The sequence below is a fragment of the Elephantulus edwardii genome, unplaced genomic scaffold (assembly GCF_000299155.1).
Source record: "Elephantulus edwardii isolate Elephantulus edwardi_28Jun2011 unplaced genomic scaffold, EleEdw1.0 scaffold00002, whole genome shotgun sequence".
NCBI lineage: Eukaryota > Metazoa > Chordata > Mammalia > Macroscelidea > Macroscelididae > Elephantulus > Elephantulus edwardii.
Genome location: NW_006399752.1, coordinates 32,789,480 through 32,806,322, shown reverse-complemented (window position 1 = coordinate 32,806,322; position 16,843 = coordinate 32,789,480). Strand labels below are relative to the sequence as shown.

General features: G+C 54.2%; 1 protein-coding gene across 3 annotated transcripts in view; it reads right to left on the bottom strand.

Annotated features, from left to right (window-relative positions):
* Window positions 1–16,843, bottom strand: part of EML1 (echinoderm microtubule associated protein like 1) — an 87,675-nt gene that overhangs the window by 16,112 nt on the left and 54,720 nt on the right. For all 3 annotated transcript variants that reach the window (XM_006879066.1, XM_006879067.1, XM_006879065.1), the window contains 8 exons: window positions 14,689–14,758; window positions 9,932–10,042; window positions 8,683–8,778; window positions 7,452–7,586; window positions 6,730–6,829; window positions 3,911–4,065; window positions 1,080–1,205; window positions 778–909 (listed from right to left, as the gene is read on the bottom strand). In XM_006879066.1, the coding sequence (XP_006879128.1) occupies window positions 778–909; window positions 1,080–1,205; window positions 3,911–4,065; window positions 6,730–6,829; window positions 7,452–7,586; window positions 8,683–8,778; window positions 9,932–10,042; window positions 14,689–14,758 (925 nt within the window). The remainder of the gene's footprint in view (window positions 1–777; window positions 910–1,079; window positions 1,206–3,910; window positions 4,066–6,729; window positions 6,830–7,451; window positions 7,587–8,682; window positions 8,779–9,931; window positions 10,043–14,688; window positions 14,759–16,843) is intronic.

The following is a 16,843-nucleotide window of genomic DNA, read 5'->3' as shown; positions in this document are numbered from 1 at the left end:
AAGACCCCAGATGAGATGGATTGACTCAGTAACTGGGGTAATGGGGGTAGGTGTTCCAGAGACAGTGAGACAGGCTTAAGATAGAACAGAGTTCAGAGCTATTGTACATGAGTCGCAAGCGAATCAACGGCACACAACAACAACAACAACAACAACATACATCTGAAAGTTGGACGTAGAACAGGGGTGACAGATAACTGGTTCTTCTGAATTGTGGTGCTGGCAAAGAGTGCTGAATATCTCCCCAACTGTCAAAAGTACAAAGAAAGCTATCTTGAAGGAGGTTCCACCAGGAAGCTCCTTAGCGGCAAGGAGGGTGGAACTCTCTTTGGGCCTGTTGTCAGCAAGGGCCGGTCTGTGGAGAAAGAAGTCACACTGGGAGAGGCAGAGAGTTCACGAAAGAGAGGAAGAACCTTCACAAGAGGGACTGACTCCGTGACTGAAGCAACGAGCCTGAGCGTGACGGCCTGTGAGGAGGGGCAGGGCAGGGTTCAGGTTTGCTGTTCACTAGGTCACTATGAGTTCAGGTTGACTCAATGGCACCTAAAATCTGCAACGATAGAGACGCTGCCCTTGGGAACCCGCTGGTCCCCTCAGGAAGCCTGCTCCGCAGAAATCTCACAGTGCGGCAGGAGTTACGGGGAGGGACAGCTGTTCAACTGGGGGCAGCTTCACGCTGTGGGGTGGTCTCCCATCACTGCCATCTTCATGCAGAAATGGAACCACGTCCCAGATGAACTTTCAAAGGGGAACTGGGAAGGTCATGTGTGTCTCTACCTCGATGACTTTGTCCCAGATGGGCCGGTGGCCAACCGCGTCCCACAGGGTGGCGTGCCTGTCATGGCCACAGGTCAAGAATTGCGGCTTGGACGCGTGGACGGCTAGTCCCCAGAGCTCGTCGGTGTGGCCCTGTGGAGGAGGAGACAAAGGGAGCCCTGTGAAACCTGTCACCACAGCCAGGCACCTGCGGGGATAGTCACGGTGCTGCCCTGGCCCTCCCTGCTTCAAGTCTCACATCAGAGGGAACCTTGAAGGGTAGTCAGTGTTCCTTGTCCCCCCCGACAACCCCCACGGCACACCTGAGTGATGGGCGCGAAGTCCCCGGTCAGAGTGCCCTGGAGGACGAAGTTCCGAGTTGTGCCGATCAAGATCATGTCCCCTTTGCCCTCAGCCACTGTCCGGATGGGGCCATACTGCTCCGGAATCTGCACAAAGGGAGAAGACAGTCGGAACCCCGTCTGGTTATTTCTTCTCCATCACGGAAAGGACCTGCATGTATCTCGAGGTCCTCTGACCAGTCACACACCACGTGAGTGAATGACCACACCTGGCCTCCCTGTTCAATGCCCAAAGGCTCTGTGTCTCTCACGGCCACTGACACGGGTGAGGTTAACAAAAGAGCAAAGCCATTGCTATGACAAAATGAACAAGGAAGGATTAGTACTCTTTAGGACAGCGAGTTTGGGGGGCTTAGGGGTAGGGGATTGTGCTACCAATGCAAAGGTACGCAGTTCAAATCCATCGGCTGCTTTGTGGGAGAAAGATGGGCAGTCTCCTGCCATGAGACTCTCTGCCTCTGAAAACCTGCTGGAGCACCAGCTACCAGTCGATCTGACTCGACAGTTCATGACAGCTCTCCAGTATGCGCCTCACCTGACTCCTGAGAGCGAGATCAGATCAAGTGTGCAAAGCAGATTATAACATAACGCAGCCAGAAGAATGAAACACACCCACGGTGGTACAGTCACGCCTGACGTGGGGTAACCCTTCCTCAGGCTTCACAGGCTACGAATCGCCAGTAGACAATTCTCATCTTTTGCCTATTGTTGTTGTTTGGTGCTGTCAAGCACGACTCCTAGTGACCCTGTGAACCACAGCGCTGAAGCCTGTCCTGTCCTGTGCTGTCCTCACAATCTCTGACACACTCGAGCCTGTTGCTGCAGTCACCATGCCAGTCCTTCTCTGCTTTTGCTGTCCCTCAACTTTCCAGTATAATGTCCCTCTCCAAGGAACAGCCTCTCCTAGCAACAGGCCCAACGCACATGAGACGAAGCTTTCTCATCGTTGCCTCCAAGGAGTATTTTGGCTGCACCCTCTCCAAGACACGTCTCTCTGTTCTCTTGGCCATGCATCGCCAACACCACAGCTCAAAGGCATCGATTCTTCTCTGTCATCCTTATTCATAGTCCTGCTCTCAGAGAACCACAGTGTTTGGAAAGGCCACAGCCTGGATCAGGAGCACCTTAGTCTTCAAACTGACATCATTGCTACGTAGTAATCTGGACCGATCGCCAACAGTGGATTTCCCCAATCCACTGTGTCTCCTCTCCTCACTGCCGGTACTGAGGCCGCTGGATCCAAGTATGAGGAAATCACTGACAACTTCAACCTTTCTCCACCTCTCATGATGGTGCTTGTAGGCTCAGTGGTGAGGACTTTTGTCTTCAGCTTTTGGGTTGGCACCACGGCCTGGAGACTAGGCCACAGAGCTCGCCAAAGCAGGACGTAAAATACTTTCTCTGTGGGCTACATTATGCTGATCGATCTTGACGTCCCTTGAGATAATGGTCCAGGGCCCCCAGGCCTGGCCACTCATTCTCTCAAAGTGCTTGGTCACGGCTAAGAAGTTTCCATCACTCTGTCTCCCCTGGACAGAGTGGGAGAAAAATAGGGGTAAAAACTCACTATCACAGAGAAAGAGACCAGGTTTCCTGCTCAGCTGGAGACTAGCGGACCTCGCAAGATCACGGTCCTTCAGCGCCCTTTGGGCACAGGACTGAGCTCACCTCGCGGTGCACTGTCAAGTCTAAAGGCCACCACCAGGAAAGCATGACCTCCTCAGAGCAGGAAAAGCTGGAGATCAAAACGGTGGCAGCTGCAAGGGCAAAGCTCCTAAGATGGGAAAGGGGGGGGCGGGAAGAGTCAGGGGTGAGAAGGGGGTAGAGATGGGAAGAGTTGGGGGGAAGGAGGGGTGGGTACAGGAAGAGTCAGGGGGCGGGGGATGGGACGGGAAGAGTCGGTGGTCAGTGACAGGAATGCGGAGGAAATGGGATGGATTCATCGTAATTCACTGTCAGTCCTCGTCACGAAACACAGCGCTGTGGGCTGTGGGCTAGAAAGCTCATCAGCTCCGTAAACCGTCACCCAAACGTTCACAACAAAAAGTGCAAAAGAGAAAAGATCCAACAAGATCATGTCCTCTGATGAGAACGAGGCCCCAGTTAAGAGCCTGGGTAAGTGCAGGGAGGCCAGTGGTGAAGAGATGGCCTGTTGTCTCAGGTCCTCTGTCCCCAGGGTGCTGTGAACACAGCTCGGCTTCTGTGACGAGTGCACCCTGGGACACACCCCCACCCCCACCCCGGGGTGGTGCTGCCCTGTCCTGCAGGGTCACTCTGAGTTGGGGGTGACTCGACGGCAGTGGGCTTTGGGGGCTCCTCTGTTAATGGAAATATAAGTGGTCTAAACCACCAGCAGCTCCGTGGGAGAAGAAACCAGGGGACCAGCTCCCTGGAGACTCAAGACTAGGGAACCCCAAGGGGCCAGTGGGCTGTCCTACAGTGTCTCTGACACAGAATGGACCTCATGTCACTGTCAACACTGCTATGATTTTATTTATTATGTGCGTGTGCGTGTACCGTCAAATCAGACCTGACTGGTACAGGAGGAGATTGTCCCTCCTTCTCCAGCAGAGCATCTGGTGGATTTGAACTGCATACCTCTGGGACTGCAGTGCAGAACACTGCTATGATTTTAATATGTTGTCCCTATTTAGTAAAATTTTTCTAAATAATTTTGAAAACTATTCATAGTTTTGAAATTTTCAAACTCCTCATATATTCACATCAATAGAGAACGTGTTAATTACTGCAGCTTAAGGCTCCGGGGGTTCAGGAGCCCTGCTGTTGCTCACCTCGGTCTTGTGAAGTTTTTGATAGTTTCCGTTCCAAGAGATGAGTTTTCGGTCTTTTCCGCCTCCCGACACCAGTGTGCCATCCCTCAACATACAAAGTGCAAAAATACCTCCCTCGTGGGCCCCCGGCACGGCGTAGCTGATCCGATTTGTACCTGGAGTGCAGAGAACCATTGTCAGCACCCTCACAGGGGCCCCAGGCCCCTCCCCACGTCTCAGTTCACTCTTGTTAAACGTGATCTCATCAGGCAGAGCACTGCATTAGAGAAGTCAAGCAAGAGTCCAGAGCCCTGGATGGTAGGAACTGGGTTAGTTTATCACAAAGGAAAATGCACTCACACAGGCTGAGCACAGCTAAAGGGCATGGGGCGGCCGAGGAGGATGTGAGCTTAACTCCTGGCCCGTGGAAGAAGGATGGGCAGTCGTCTCCTGTGCAATTAAACTGCCTCTGAAAACCCGTCGGAGGGGCAGCTGTGGGTCGGTTCCAACTCTATGGCCCACAACAGCAACAAGAACATGGCCCTTAAAGAGCCCTGGTCTATTCGTCTATTCCAAGCAGTGGAATAGCTGGGTCATATGGAATTTAGTCTATGTTCGGTTTTTTTGAGGAAGCATCAGACTGTCTTCCAGAATGGTTGCATCATGTTACCCTGAGAATATGAGAACTGAGGCACAAACTGAGATTTGTACACCAATGTTCACAGCAGCATTATTCACCATCGCAAGAACATGGGAACAGCCCAAATGTCCAACCACAAACGAATGGATTGAGAAATTATGGTACATTCACACGATGGAATACTATGCAGCACGTAGGAGGAATAACTTTGGAAATTATGACCTAACTTGGGAGGGACAGGAGAGCATTATGCTGAGTGAACTAACTCAGTTCCGTAAGGACAGATACATTGTATAAAACTGTTACTGGAGAATGAGTATAAGGATCCAGGAGGGGTGGGAGAGGCTGGAAGCAGAGGGATGTGGATGTGGGTGGTACAATTTGATGGGTGGGGGGTGTGTGTGAGGGAAATGGAAAGAACTTGTTGGAATCTGCATATTTGGGTTTTGTAAATAAACTAGTAGGGTTGTTGTTATGTGCCGTCGAGTCGCTTGCAACTCATAGCGACCCTATGTACAACAGCCCTAAACTCTGCTCTGTCCTGTGCCAATCGCACTGTCTCTGACACTCCCATCCCAATTATCCCGGTCACTGAATCAATCCACCTCATAGAGGGCCTTCCTCTCCTGCGCTGTCCCTCCACCCTCCCAAGCATGATGTCCCTCTCTAAGGACCGGTCTCTCCTCACAACATGTCCAAAGTATGTTAGACGGAGCCTCAGAATCCTTGCCTCCAAGGAGCATCCCGATTTAACACTTTCACAAATCTGTTTGTTTTCCTAGCAGTCCATGGTATTCTCAATACTCTTCTCCAGCACCACAGCTCAAAGGCATCAATTGTCCTTCTATCCTCCTTGGTCATTGTCCAATAAACTGTGGCTGACTCTGAGAAACTAGTAGGGAGGGGGGAAAAAGCCCTGGTGGTGCACTGATGAAAATGCCCTACTTTCTCTAAGCTCAGCTGTTAACAGAAAAGCTGGTGGTGTGAATCCACCTGGTGGCTCCCTGGGGAAAGGACGCGGGAACCTGCTCCTGTAAAGATGACAGCTCAGGGAACAAACACTAAGGCGTATGGACCCCCCCACCACCACTGCCCACCCCTACCCCAGGCTCGTGAACTGCGTGCCTGTGGACAAGCTGCTTTCTTGCTCTAAGTCTGAACCTTTGTGGATGGGCCCCTGCTTCTCCCAGGGCTGTCCAGGGATCACACACACACACACATTCAGGAAAAAATTGGCCTGACAGTACCTTAGCCACTTACCTGGTGGCCTATTAGGATCAGGAGAAGAAAAAAAAAAACTCAAACAAACAAAAACCAGCTTCAAAATCATTGCAGGCTTAAGGAGCAATCTTGGTATTGTATCACTTCTTGTACTTTGTGACAACTGTGTGTAGAGGAGCGCTCTCATGGCCTAATTGTAAGAAGCGGCGCTGCTATCCCAAAGGCATGTGGTTCGAATCCACCGGCTGCTCTGAAGGAGGATGGGCAATCTCCTCCCACGCGATTAACTCCCTCTGAAATCTGGGGGAGGGTCAGCATCAGCTGAGCTGGTTCTGACTTGCAGGTACACAACAGCAACAACAACAACAACAACAACTGCATGTGGATGACACGATGGCACGCGGGCAAGGGAGTCCTGCTGGACTTAGACAGATGCACAATCTCCTGGGAGGCCACTGCACACACCACTGAAAGACCAGCCACCGACTCAGTCACCCCGGCTCCGGAAGTCTGAGCACCGCATCACGTGAGCAGAGGGCCCATCTTCCCAGGAGCGGCAGGCGGCTTCCGGCAGCAGACCGTCCCACCACCCCAACAGATGAAGTATGTGCTAAATGTTCTGTGAGCCAGAAAAATGTTTCCACTGCAGGACGGAAGGCAGGCTTCCTACCCCAAAGGGTTACTGGAAATCTCACCATCCGGCGCTAATGGCAGCTCTCCTAGGAAAGCTAACAACCCGGGAAAATGTGCTGGTTTGGCCTTATAATCCAAGAGGGTCAAGGCCTGCTGCTTTCCCCCGGTTCCCCAGTCCCTCGTTTTAGGGCGCAGACCACACGCTCACCCGACTGCGCACCCACACTGCCCCGGCCCCACAGCCCACAGTCCCAGAGTCAGTCCAGCAGTTCCCACCGAAGGGCCCCTGCCCTCCTGCCCACAGCCTGGCCACATCGGCTCCGGGGCACCCCCCCACCCCCGTTACCTTTTCCCCAGACTAAGATGTTGCCGCTTGAGTCCCCGGTAATGGTGTCGCCATTCTCAGAGAAAGTCACGCACAGCACGAACTTTGGCTTTTCTTGTTTCTGGAGGGGAAGGAAGCAAATATATTAACAGAGATGCCCTTCTGTCGCCATGAACAGTATGCACGGCCACAGAAGTCCACGTCACAGTGTCGGCCCTGCCACCGCTCCCACTGACCACTCCCTGGTCTATGCCGTGAGAATATCCGCTTGAAGACAAGGGGCGTCCCGGCAGCACCAGTGTGTGGCCCTCACAACGTGCAGGCAGCTCAGTCCGAGTGCTGGGAGACCAGGCACTCTGTTGCCACAGCTATGCCTGCAACAGCCTCCCAGGGGCACCGGACTGACCCTTTAACTCAGCCTCTGGGTGGTGGCCACAGGCCAGCAGGGAGGAGGGGGCACTGTCGGTGCTCCCACAGGACCCAAACGGAGTGAGGCAGGACACAGTGTGATACCCACTTGGTCTGTGGGTGCTCTGTGGCCGTCTGCCCTCTTCTCCTCCAGCATGACCCTTGAAACACAGGGGTTCCACTCACATCGGGGCCCCAGGGAACAATCTTCACTGTGTCCATCAGCGGACCCCAAATTGAAGAGGGAAAATCTTTCAGACTAGGGGCCCACACACCTTTGAGCCTGGCTACCCCCCAGGCACCACGGAGAGAGAAAACCCCGGTGTCAGGCTCACCTCGAAGAGCCCCTGCTTCTTGATAAGGGAGCTCCCCTCTAACGTCCAGAAGTAGAGGTGGGACTTCCCGCAGGTGACGATTATGTTGGTGTCTGTGGGGTGGAAATCTGCAGCAAACACGGCTTCGTTCGAACACTTCAAAGAAAACCAAATACTTGGTGTCACTTTAGAAGCTGAGACAGTGAAGTCTGAGCCTGGCGGGTGTGTGCAGCGTGGCCTGTGATGCAAGGATGCACCTGGCCCTAACATCAGCTTTAGGTGGCCTGGTGCCCAGTGTCGGGGTCAGCACCGGGAATTCCCATGACACTGGGTGCATTCTTGGGCCTCTGTGAGGCATGCTCAGGGCAAAGCCACCCACGGCGACCACTGCCGAGGAAGCTGCAGCACGCTCGTGACCCTTCTCGGGTATGAAAACCAGCAGGCCTGGCTGGGGCCAGGCACGTGAAGATGGCAGGAAGCATCCTGGTCAGAGCACAGGTCGTCACACAGACCAGAGACGGAGGCTCGTCTGACGTGACTCCACCGTGACTCAGGCCTCCTGCCTGCCGGCTTTGAGGGTGAGGATCTGACGGCGACCCTACAAGAGGCCCTGGGGGTATGGTGGGTCAGGCTCCTAACAGAAGGTTGGTGGTTCAAATCCACAATCTGCTCTGAGGGAGAAAGACAGACAGACTCCTCTCATACCACCCTGGAAACATACGGGAGTGTCTCCGTGAGTCAGAATGGACTGACGGCAGGGGGCTTGGTCTCGGTTCTGAGGACTGATGAACTTAACAGGAGGAGACCGGAAGTGAGAGGAGCACTCGTGAGACAAGCTGTGTGTGGGGGGCGGAGGGGGCCTGGGGGCTCGCGATTCACCACTGACATGCTTGCTGGTCATTTCTGAGTCCACTCAACTTTGGACATCCCTGTGCTGGCTGCACTGACCTTGACTTCAGCCCGCAGGCTGGGGCACCCACGCTGGACATGCCCCACGCCAGCCAGGCAGCCTCAGAACACCAAGCACCTCTCTGCCCAGCGGTAGCACCCAGGGACAGCGTGTTTGTGGAGCGAGTGAGTGGAAGGGGAGGTGGACGAATAAACCACCTGGGCAGTGGCTGCAAACAGGGAGGAACACACTCTCTGAGACCCAGCGGGATCTAAAGGGGGGCCCGTGAGGGAGGCAGGGTCCACCTGCGGGGACGGGAGCGGGCTGGGCGGCGCAAGGGGAACACTGTCCCAATTACAAGACCTTCACATCGGCCAGCCGTCCCTCCTTCTGCCAGTCCCACACGGACAGCACGTGGTCATTGGAGTCGTCCACCGCACACAGGTTGCTGCCGCCATTCTGGAAAAGGAGGACACTGTGGGTCGATGGAGAGATTGTGGGGTCCATGGAGAGAATGTGGGGTTCATGGAGAGATTGTGGGGTCCATGGAGAGAATGTGGGGTCCATGGAGAGAATGTGGGGTCCATGGAGAGAATGTGGGGTCGATGGAGAGATTGTGGGGTCGATGGAGAGAATGTGGGGTCGATGGAGAGATTTTGGGGTCCATGGAGAGAATGTGGGGTCCATGGACAGAATGTGGGGTGGCATGACTAAACAGGGATGGACTTCACTTCTGATAACAACGCTATCCCACTGTGAAACCAGAGTCAAAGAGGAGCAGTCAGAGACCTGAGGATTTACAGCCCTGGAAATGCTGAGGGGCAGGTCCACTCCATCCTCCAGGGCCACCAGGAGCCAGAGTCCACATGTGTGTGCGCCTCTGAAACCTGCTTACTGGTCCCGATGGGGAGAGCAGGGAGTCAGGACTGTGGGTGAGGGGGCAGGGACAGTGGATGGAGGTGACAGAAGGATGCTCCTCCCACCAGGCTCCCTGAAACTGGCCCCAAAGGCGCTGCAGAGCCTTCTCCTGAAGACAGTGACCTGCGGCACCCCTGGGGCGGGGCTGAGACAGTGGCCTGCAGCACCCACAGTGTGGAGCTGACAGTGGCCTGCAGCACCCACAGTATGACGCTGACAGTGGCCTGCAGCACCCACGGTGCGGGGCTGTCACTCCCGTGTCCTGGGAGCCCTGCAGACAGCATGAGGCACACGCACCAGGCATGGACACACGTGGGCATGTCAGCTGTAGGATGACTGGAGGGCTATGGTCAGCCGGTCCTGCAGAGTCTGGGGTCTGGGCTGTCTGCTTCCCTACAGTCACAGGCTTGAAAACCGTGTGGGGTGGCCCCTGCTCACAACCAGACGTGGGGGTCACGGGGCAACGTTGGGGGCAGTGGTTAAGTCCTTCCTTTCCAGCCACGGGCGACAGCTGGGGTGGTAGCTAGTGATGCCGACTTGGAGGTGTGACTTCAGGGGAATGTGTGACCGGTGAGTGTGAGGCAGTGTGAGCCCACACACACCTGGCAGGTGTCACCTGGGGCACACGTGCCAGCAGCGTGAATGGGCCGAGCCCCCCACCCCACCGCCCCCGGGACGTTCACCTCATACGTACAGACTTGGAGAACGCGATACAGCTGACAGCTCTGTCGAAGAACCCGATTCCAAGGACATGCAGTGTATTCAATGACACGGAGTCCCAGATGCGCACATGTGGGGGCAATTGCTATTAAAGAAATTAAAAAGACAGGAAAAGCATGCCATCAACCACAGTAACGATTACACAGATAGCCCTTTACCTGGAAGCTCAAAAGATTACCTCACCAGTAATTCCAATCTTGTCTAAACAAGCCTTTTTCTGCCCTGGAGGAGCCCGCCTTCTGATGCGAACAAATGCCTCTGTGGCGTCCCAAGGCCGCGGCACGCCTGGCCGTTTAACGTCCACTGAGCTCCAAGGGACGCAAGGGACGCCCCGTTCTGTTCCTCGCCAACCCAGGGCATCCACACTGACACCCGGTGGTGACCCCGAGTGGCACTGCACATCCTGCCGCTGTCCAGCAGTGTGTGTGCTCACAGTCCCGGTCTGCATGCCTCCCCCTGGCCAGTCTACGCCACTCTGACCTTCACCACGCTCTCAACGCACTCACTCACTCCTGCCATGCCGGGCCAGCTCCTAGCGACACTCTGCTGGCTTCCTGAGACAGTGAGTGTAGCAGGAGACGTGTGACAGTGGACCGTCAAGACGGTACCCCGTGAAGGTCCCTGTGGCTCACCCTCGTGTGACAATCACTTCACTGCATGGCCTGGAACTGGCCCACACACCTCCGAGCTCGGCCTCTACCAAGTCAGACAGCTGAACAATCACCTCAGGGCTGCTGGGAAGGAACCAACGCCCTGCTGATCCATCAAGGGCTTTCCCAGGCTGTTCCGGTCATTTAATCTGCACACGTAGATATTTCCACATGAAAGACAGACTCTCAAATGGGGGCTAGTCTCTTCAAGTGGTCCTGCTGTGAAACAGGCACATCCGAGGACACAGAGGCGGCCACTCCCATTATGAGGCAAAGTGCCCTCGAGTCGCTGGCGACTCATAGTGACCCTGTGTACAACAGCCCTAAACCCTGCTCTATCCTGTGCTAATCGCACTGCCTCTGATATACCCATCCTGATTACCCCAGTCACTTAATCAATCCACCTCATAGAGGGTCTTCCCCTCCTGCGCCATCCCTCCACCCTCCCAAGCATGATGTCCTTTTCCAAGAACCCGTCTCTCCTCACAACATGTCCAAAGTATGTTAGACGGTGTCTCAGAATCCTTGCCTCCAAGGAGCCGCCTGGTTTAACCCTTTCCAGGACAAATCTGTTTGTTTTCCTAGCAGTCCATGGTATTCTCAATACTCTTCTCCAGCACCACAGCTCAAAGGCATCAATTCTCCTTCTATCCTCCTTGGTCATTGTCCAACTCTCTGATGCATAACAGGTGATTGCGAAGACCATGGCCTGTATCAGATGCACCTCAGTCTCCAGAGAGACACCATTGCTCTTCAGTACTCTGGAGAGGTCCCTAACAGCAGACTTTCCCATGGCAATGCGCCTTTTAATTTCCTGACTACTGGTGCCAAGAGTGCTGACTGTGGAGCCAAGCAAACTAAAGCTGTGTACAATCTCAATCTCTTCACCATCCATCCTGATGTTGCCAATTGGTGCAGTGGGAGAATCTTTGTCTTCTTGACATTAAGCCTCAATCCATATTGGAGGCTGCAGTCCTTGACCCTCTGCAGCAAGCGCTTCAGGTCCTCCTCAGCACTCCAATCTACACAAATAAAATTCAGAGTTGCTATGAGTGAAAAGTCCTTCACTGAGGCCCTAGGAGCCATTGGGTGGACTCCAATGCCCAGCGATGCTATGAACAATGTACCGGAACCCCGTGCTATACTGCACTGTCTGCACTGTCTTGGGTATGTTCACGTCCACTGTCACAGTCGTCGTGTCAATGCATCGTGTTGGAGGTCTTCCTCTCTTTCGCTCACCTTTCCCAGCGTCATGTGTTTCCCCGAGGACTGACCCCTCCTGACCACACATCTGAGGCAGAGGAGCAAATCCCTCCCTCCATGCTCTGAGGAGCAGCCTGCATGCACTTTCTCCAAGACGTGGTGGCTTGCTCTTTCGGCGGTCACGCAGTGCTCAGTGTCTTCAGCCTGTCATGTTGCGGACGTGGTGGCTTCCTCTCTCTCGGCGATCTCCTGATACTCAGTCTCTTCAGCCTGTCACACTGCAGATGCGCTGGCTTGCTCCCTCAGCGATCACATGATACTCAGTGTCCTCTCCAACACCACAACTGGAAGGCACCAACCTGTCTTTGACCTTCTTTACTCACTGTCCAGTGCTCAGACGCATAAGAAGCCAACGCAAATACCATGACTTGGATCAAGTGCACTAAAGACTAAGGTCTTTAAGTTGCTCTCCTTGCTCTTGAGCTCTGGAGTTGGGACCCTTGGGTGTTTACAGTTAGTTTTTGATTGAAACACACAATTATCCACTAACTGGAGTTTAGTATCTTCCTTTTCTCTGGCGGCACACCTAACGGAGAGCTGTACCTCTCTGGAGTTTTGCACCCACCAGCAGTTCAGCGGGAGCGAGACGGTCAATCTCCTCCTATGTGATTTACGGTCTCAAACCCAAAGGAGGCTCGGCTGGAAGTCGGTTCTGACTGCACAGCACTGAGAGGGTGATGCTGTATTAATTTCTTGTACTGGCAATTCTATCTAGAAGCAATCAGCAAGGGGTGACCAGCCGGTTTATAAAAGGCTGAGCACTGTGTGCGGTGGGCAGATGTGCTCAAGTGAGCTGTGCCCCAGTTTGGACTGGTCACTCAGTTGTTGGCTCTCAGGACCTGAATCCTCCTGGACATAGAGAGGAAGGACTCACACAGAGAGCTGTACCATCTCCTCGGCTCCAAAGTCCTGGTTCACTTTCAAAAAAGCCAGAGAGTGAAATATACTTCTCTGCCATGAGAGGGAGGACAAATGATTCACTCTCACCTCTAAGAGTGTCTCCTTTTCTTAACAAAATTAACTGTGGTAATTAATTGTGGTAAACACATGTCCACGGAATTCTGCTGGGGTGCAGGACACCTCAGGCTGCCAAAGGAAAGGCTGGCGGCTTGAATGGACAGGCTGCTCCTCGGGAAGAAGGTGAAGTCGCCTCAGGTAAAGGTCTACGTCTGTGGAAACTCATGTGGGTCTGCCGCTGCGAGCTGGAATCACTGGACCTCAGTGCAGGTGGTCGTGGACACACACACTATAAAGAACTGGCCTAGGCCTTCTGACAGGAGTAAACCATGAACATGCTTGTGTGTGTTTATACACGGGTCTGATTTCCTTGGTTCTTTCCACTTCTTGGCAAGTGTAGAATTTTGAGTTAAAACAGCATAAAATAATTTGAAATATTGAATAAACCATGGACTGCTAAGAGAACAAACAGGTCTGTCTTGGGGAAGGTGAACCCACGTTTCTCCTTGGCGGCTAGGATTTTGAAGCTTTGTTTTACAAACTTTGGGTATGTGGCCAGGACGGACTGATCCTCAGAAAAGTCCATCATGCTCGGAGGGGTGGAGGGACAGTGCAGGACAGGAAGACCCTGGGTGAGATGGATTGATACAGTGACTGGGGCAGTGGGGCAGGCGTGTTAGAAGCAGTGAGACTGGCTCAGGACAGGGCAGGCTTCAGAGTTGCTATGAGTCACGGGTGACTTGATGGCACAGAACAACAGCAACATTATTAAGCTATTTTCTTAACGCTATGGCAGCCTCCCCCTCTACTATGGATGCTGGCTATGACACGACGGCTGTAATAGATCGGGAAATAAGTGGGTGCCCTGGGGAACGGTGGTTAAAGACTCAGCTGGCAACGGAAAAGCTGGGGTTCAAACCCCCAGCTGCTCTGCGGGAGGAAGACGGGCTGTCTGCTCTGGAGAGCCAGAAGCCTGTGCGGAGGGCGGCTCTGTCCTAGGTGACCGCTTCGAGTGGAATCCACTCAATCACAAATCTGTTTGTTACAGGTTCAACAAACAGGTTTGTCCTAGAGAGGCTGAAACCAGGCTGCTCCTTGGAGGCAAGGATTCTGAGGCTCCGTCTAACATACTTTGGACATGTTGTGAGAGACTGGTCCTTGGAGAAGGACATCATGCTTGGGAGGGTGGAGGGACGGTGCAGGAGGGGAAGGCCCTCCATGAGATGGACTGATTCAGTGACTGGGGTTATGGGGGAGGTGTGCTGGAAACAGTAAGACTGGGGTTCAAGAATACAGTAAGAGCAGGGTTTAGGGCTGTTGTATATAGTGACTTGATGGCACATAACAACAACAGTGGGAAATAAATAATTGGAAGTCAGTTTTCAATCGCTCTTGACTCAATTACCCGGTTACTGGCCCTGGTTCCCTCTCTAGTCTTGCAATGAGCTTACGGAATGTGCGTGGAAAGCTTCCTGGATGCTTGTGGAAATACCCACAGACACCCTGGCTCCCAGGCTGAGGTCCGGCAGCCAGGAGAGAGTGTGCCAAGAGGCAAAATGTCCACGGTCTGGACCTTGATTAAGTGTGAACCTTGGGAAGTTCATTACTTATGCAAATACGTATAGTGAGAATTCTGGCGGCCAAGGCAAACACAAGGGGAGACAACGTTTCACCGGCAGGGATGGGAGCTCAAGTGATTTCCAAGGTCTTTGTGGGCTTTTTCCTAGTAAATGTATCTAACGGAGATGAAGAAGGATTCAGATGCTGTAGCCATCTCTCAGCAGGCTTATCCAATGGCAAGATGACGCTTTTAGAAAATGACACTGAGGCACCAAAAACGAGAGGGAAGACAAGAACTCACTTTGCCGTCCTTAGAAGTACCAGCGACTTGTCCTGTTGCTATGGTGATCTTGTCAGGATGAACTGCTAGGCTGGAAAAAAGGGTATTTATGAGAAAAAAAAATACCCCAAACATTGCACATTATGGATACACTTTCCTTTTCCTTCATCAAATATAATCTAGTCCCACATTTAAATCTCTAAATTCTTACGGATTCTGAGTCCAGTCTCTTCTCTCCAGCGAACAGACAAATGGATACACTTGATTTCATTTCCATTTCTTCCCAAAGGTTTTGAAATGGGAAAAGCATCCTTTGCCGAGGAAAGGACACTCCCCTCTCAGAGGCCCCCAGCCAGCGTGTACGCATTTAACCAGTCACCCTGCCGGCACCATGAGCGAGATGCCACCTTCTGTTAACAGGACTTTGGAACTGACCCAGCCCTTACAGCAAGAAATGTGGCAGGACGCACCCACGCAGCCCTCTAGGACACACTCAGTCCCTACGGGAAGCTGGAAACAACAGCCCAGCCATAAACAAAGCAGAACAGTCTTGTTTACAACATAAAGACCCCAAAATACAGCAAAATAAAGCGTGTGGCTGTCGCTGGCGAGGCCACTGTGCAAGTCCACTCGCGGGAGCGGCGGGGGCTGGCCCAGGAAGCTGCTCTGGGGAGGATGAGTGCAAGCTGTCTGCACTAACCCTGTGTGTCCAGCGGCCACACGCTGTCTGCTCCCTAGAGCAGAGTACTGTGGGTGGTACCAGAGACTGAGCACTGGACTGTGAGCACAAAGGTTGGCAGTTCAAATCCTACAGATCACGAAAACACTCTGGAGCAGGCCGATACCGGCATAGCAGGCTGCCGGAAGTTGGAGCATGTAATTGGCTTTGTACTTTGAGTTTTTTTGTCAGATAACAAGTAGACGAGGGCCCCAGTGGCTCTGTCGGTTAAGCATGGACGGCTAACTGAAAGCCCACCCACCGCTCTACAGGATCAGGCCGACTCCACTGGCCCAGGACCCCGCGGGCAGCGCACTCCCACCGGCCCACCAGCACGTGGGATCTACTCCACGTGCACTTCAGGCTTTGCTTAACACCCCATTTCCTCAGACCCTGTTTCTTCTCTTTGGTATTGGCCATTGTGCAGCTGAGAAGACCACATCTGTCCTTGTCCGTGCTCACACGCCTTCTGTTTCTGCCCCTGTGCCTTCTGTGTCCACTCCCATGTCCCTGTGCCCACATATCTCCTGTTCTCACCCCCGTGCCCACACACCTCCTGGTACCTCCTCTGTGCCCCCTGCACCTCCTGTGCTCACTCCTGTGTCCCTGCTGTGCCTGTTCCCGTATCCCTGTGCCCCCATGCCAGCCATGCCTGCTCCATGCCCACGTGCCTCCTGTTCCTGCTCCCATGCTCCTCCTGTGCCCTCTCCCGTGTCCCTGTGCCCCATGCTCGCAGTGCCCACTCCTGTGCCCACTCCAGTATCCCTGCGACCCTGTGCCTCCTGTTCCTGCTCCCATGCCCCTGCTGTGCCCTCTCCCATGTCCCTGTGCCCTCGTGCCTGCTCCAGTGCCCACTCCTGTGCCTTCTGTTCCCGCCCCCGTGCCCACACACCTCCTGTTACCTCCTCTGTGCCCCCTGTACCTCCTGTGCTCACTCCTGTGCCCTTGCTGTGCCCGTTCCCATGTCCCTGTGCCCCCATGCCTGCTCCAGTGCCCACTCCTGTGTGCCTCCTGTTCCTGATCCCATGCCCCTGCCATGCCCTCTCCCGTGTCCCTGTGCCCTCTCCCCTGGCCCTGTGCCCTCTCGCATGTCCCTGTGCCCCTGTCGTGCCCTCTCCCATGTCCCCGTGCCCTCTCCCTTGTCCCTGTGCCCCTGCCGTGCCCTCTCCTGTGTCCCTGTGCCCTCTCTGCTGTCCCTGTGCCCTCTCCCGGGTCCCTGTGCCCTCTCCGCTGTCCCTGTGCCCTCTCCCGTGTCCCTGTGCCCTCTCCTGTGTCCCTGTGATGTCTCCCGTGTCCCTGTGCCCTCTCCCGTGTCCCTGCTGTGCCCTCTCCCGTGTCCCCATGCCCTCTCCCGTGTCCCCGTGCCATCTCCCGTGTCCCTGTGCCGTCTCCCCTGTCCCTGTGCCCCTGTGCCCTCTTCCGTGTCCCTGCTGTGCCCTCTCCCGTGTCCCTGTGCCC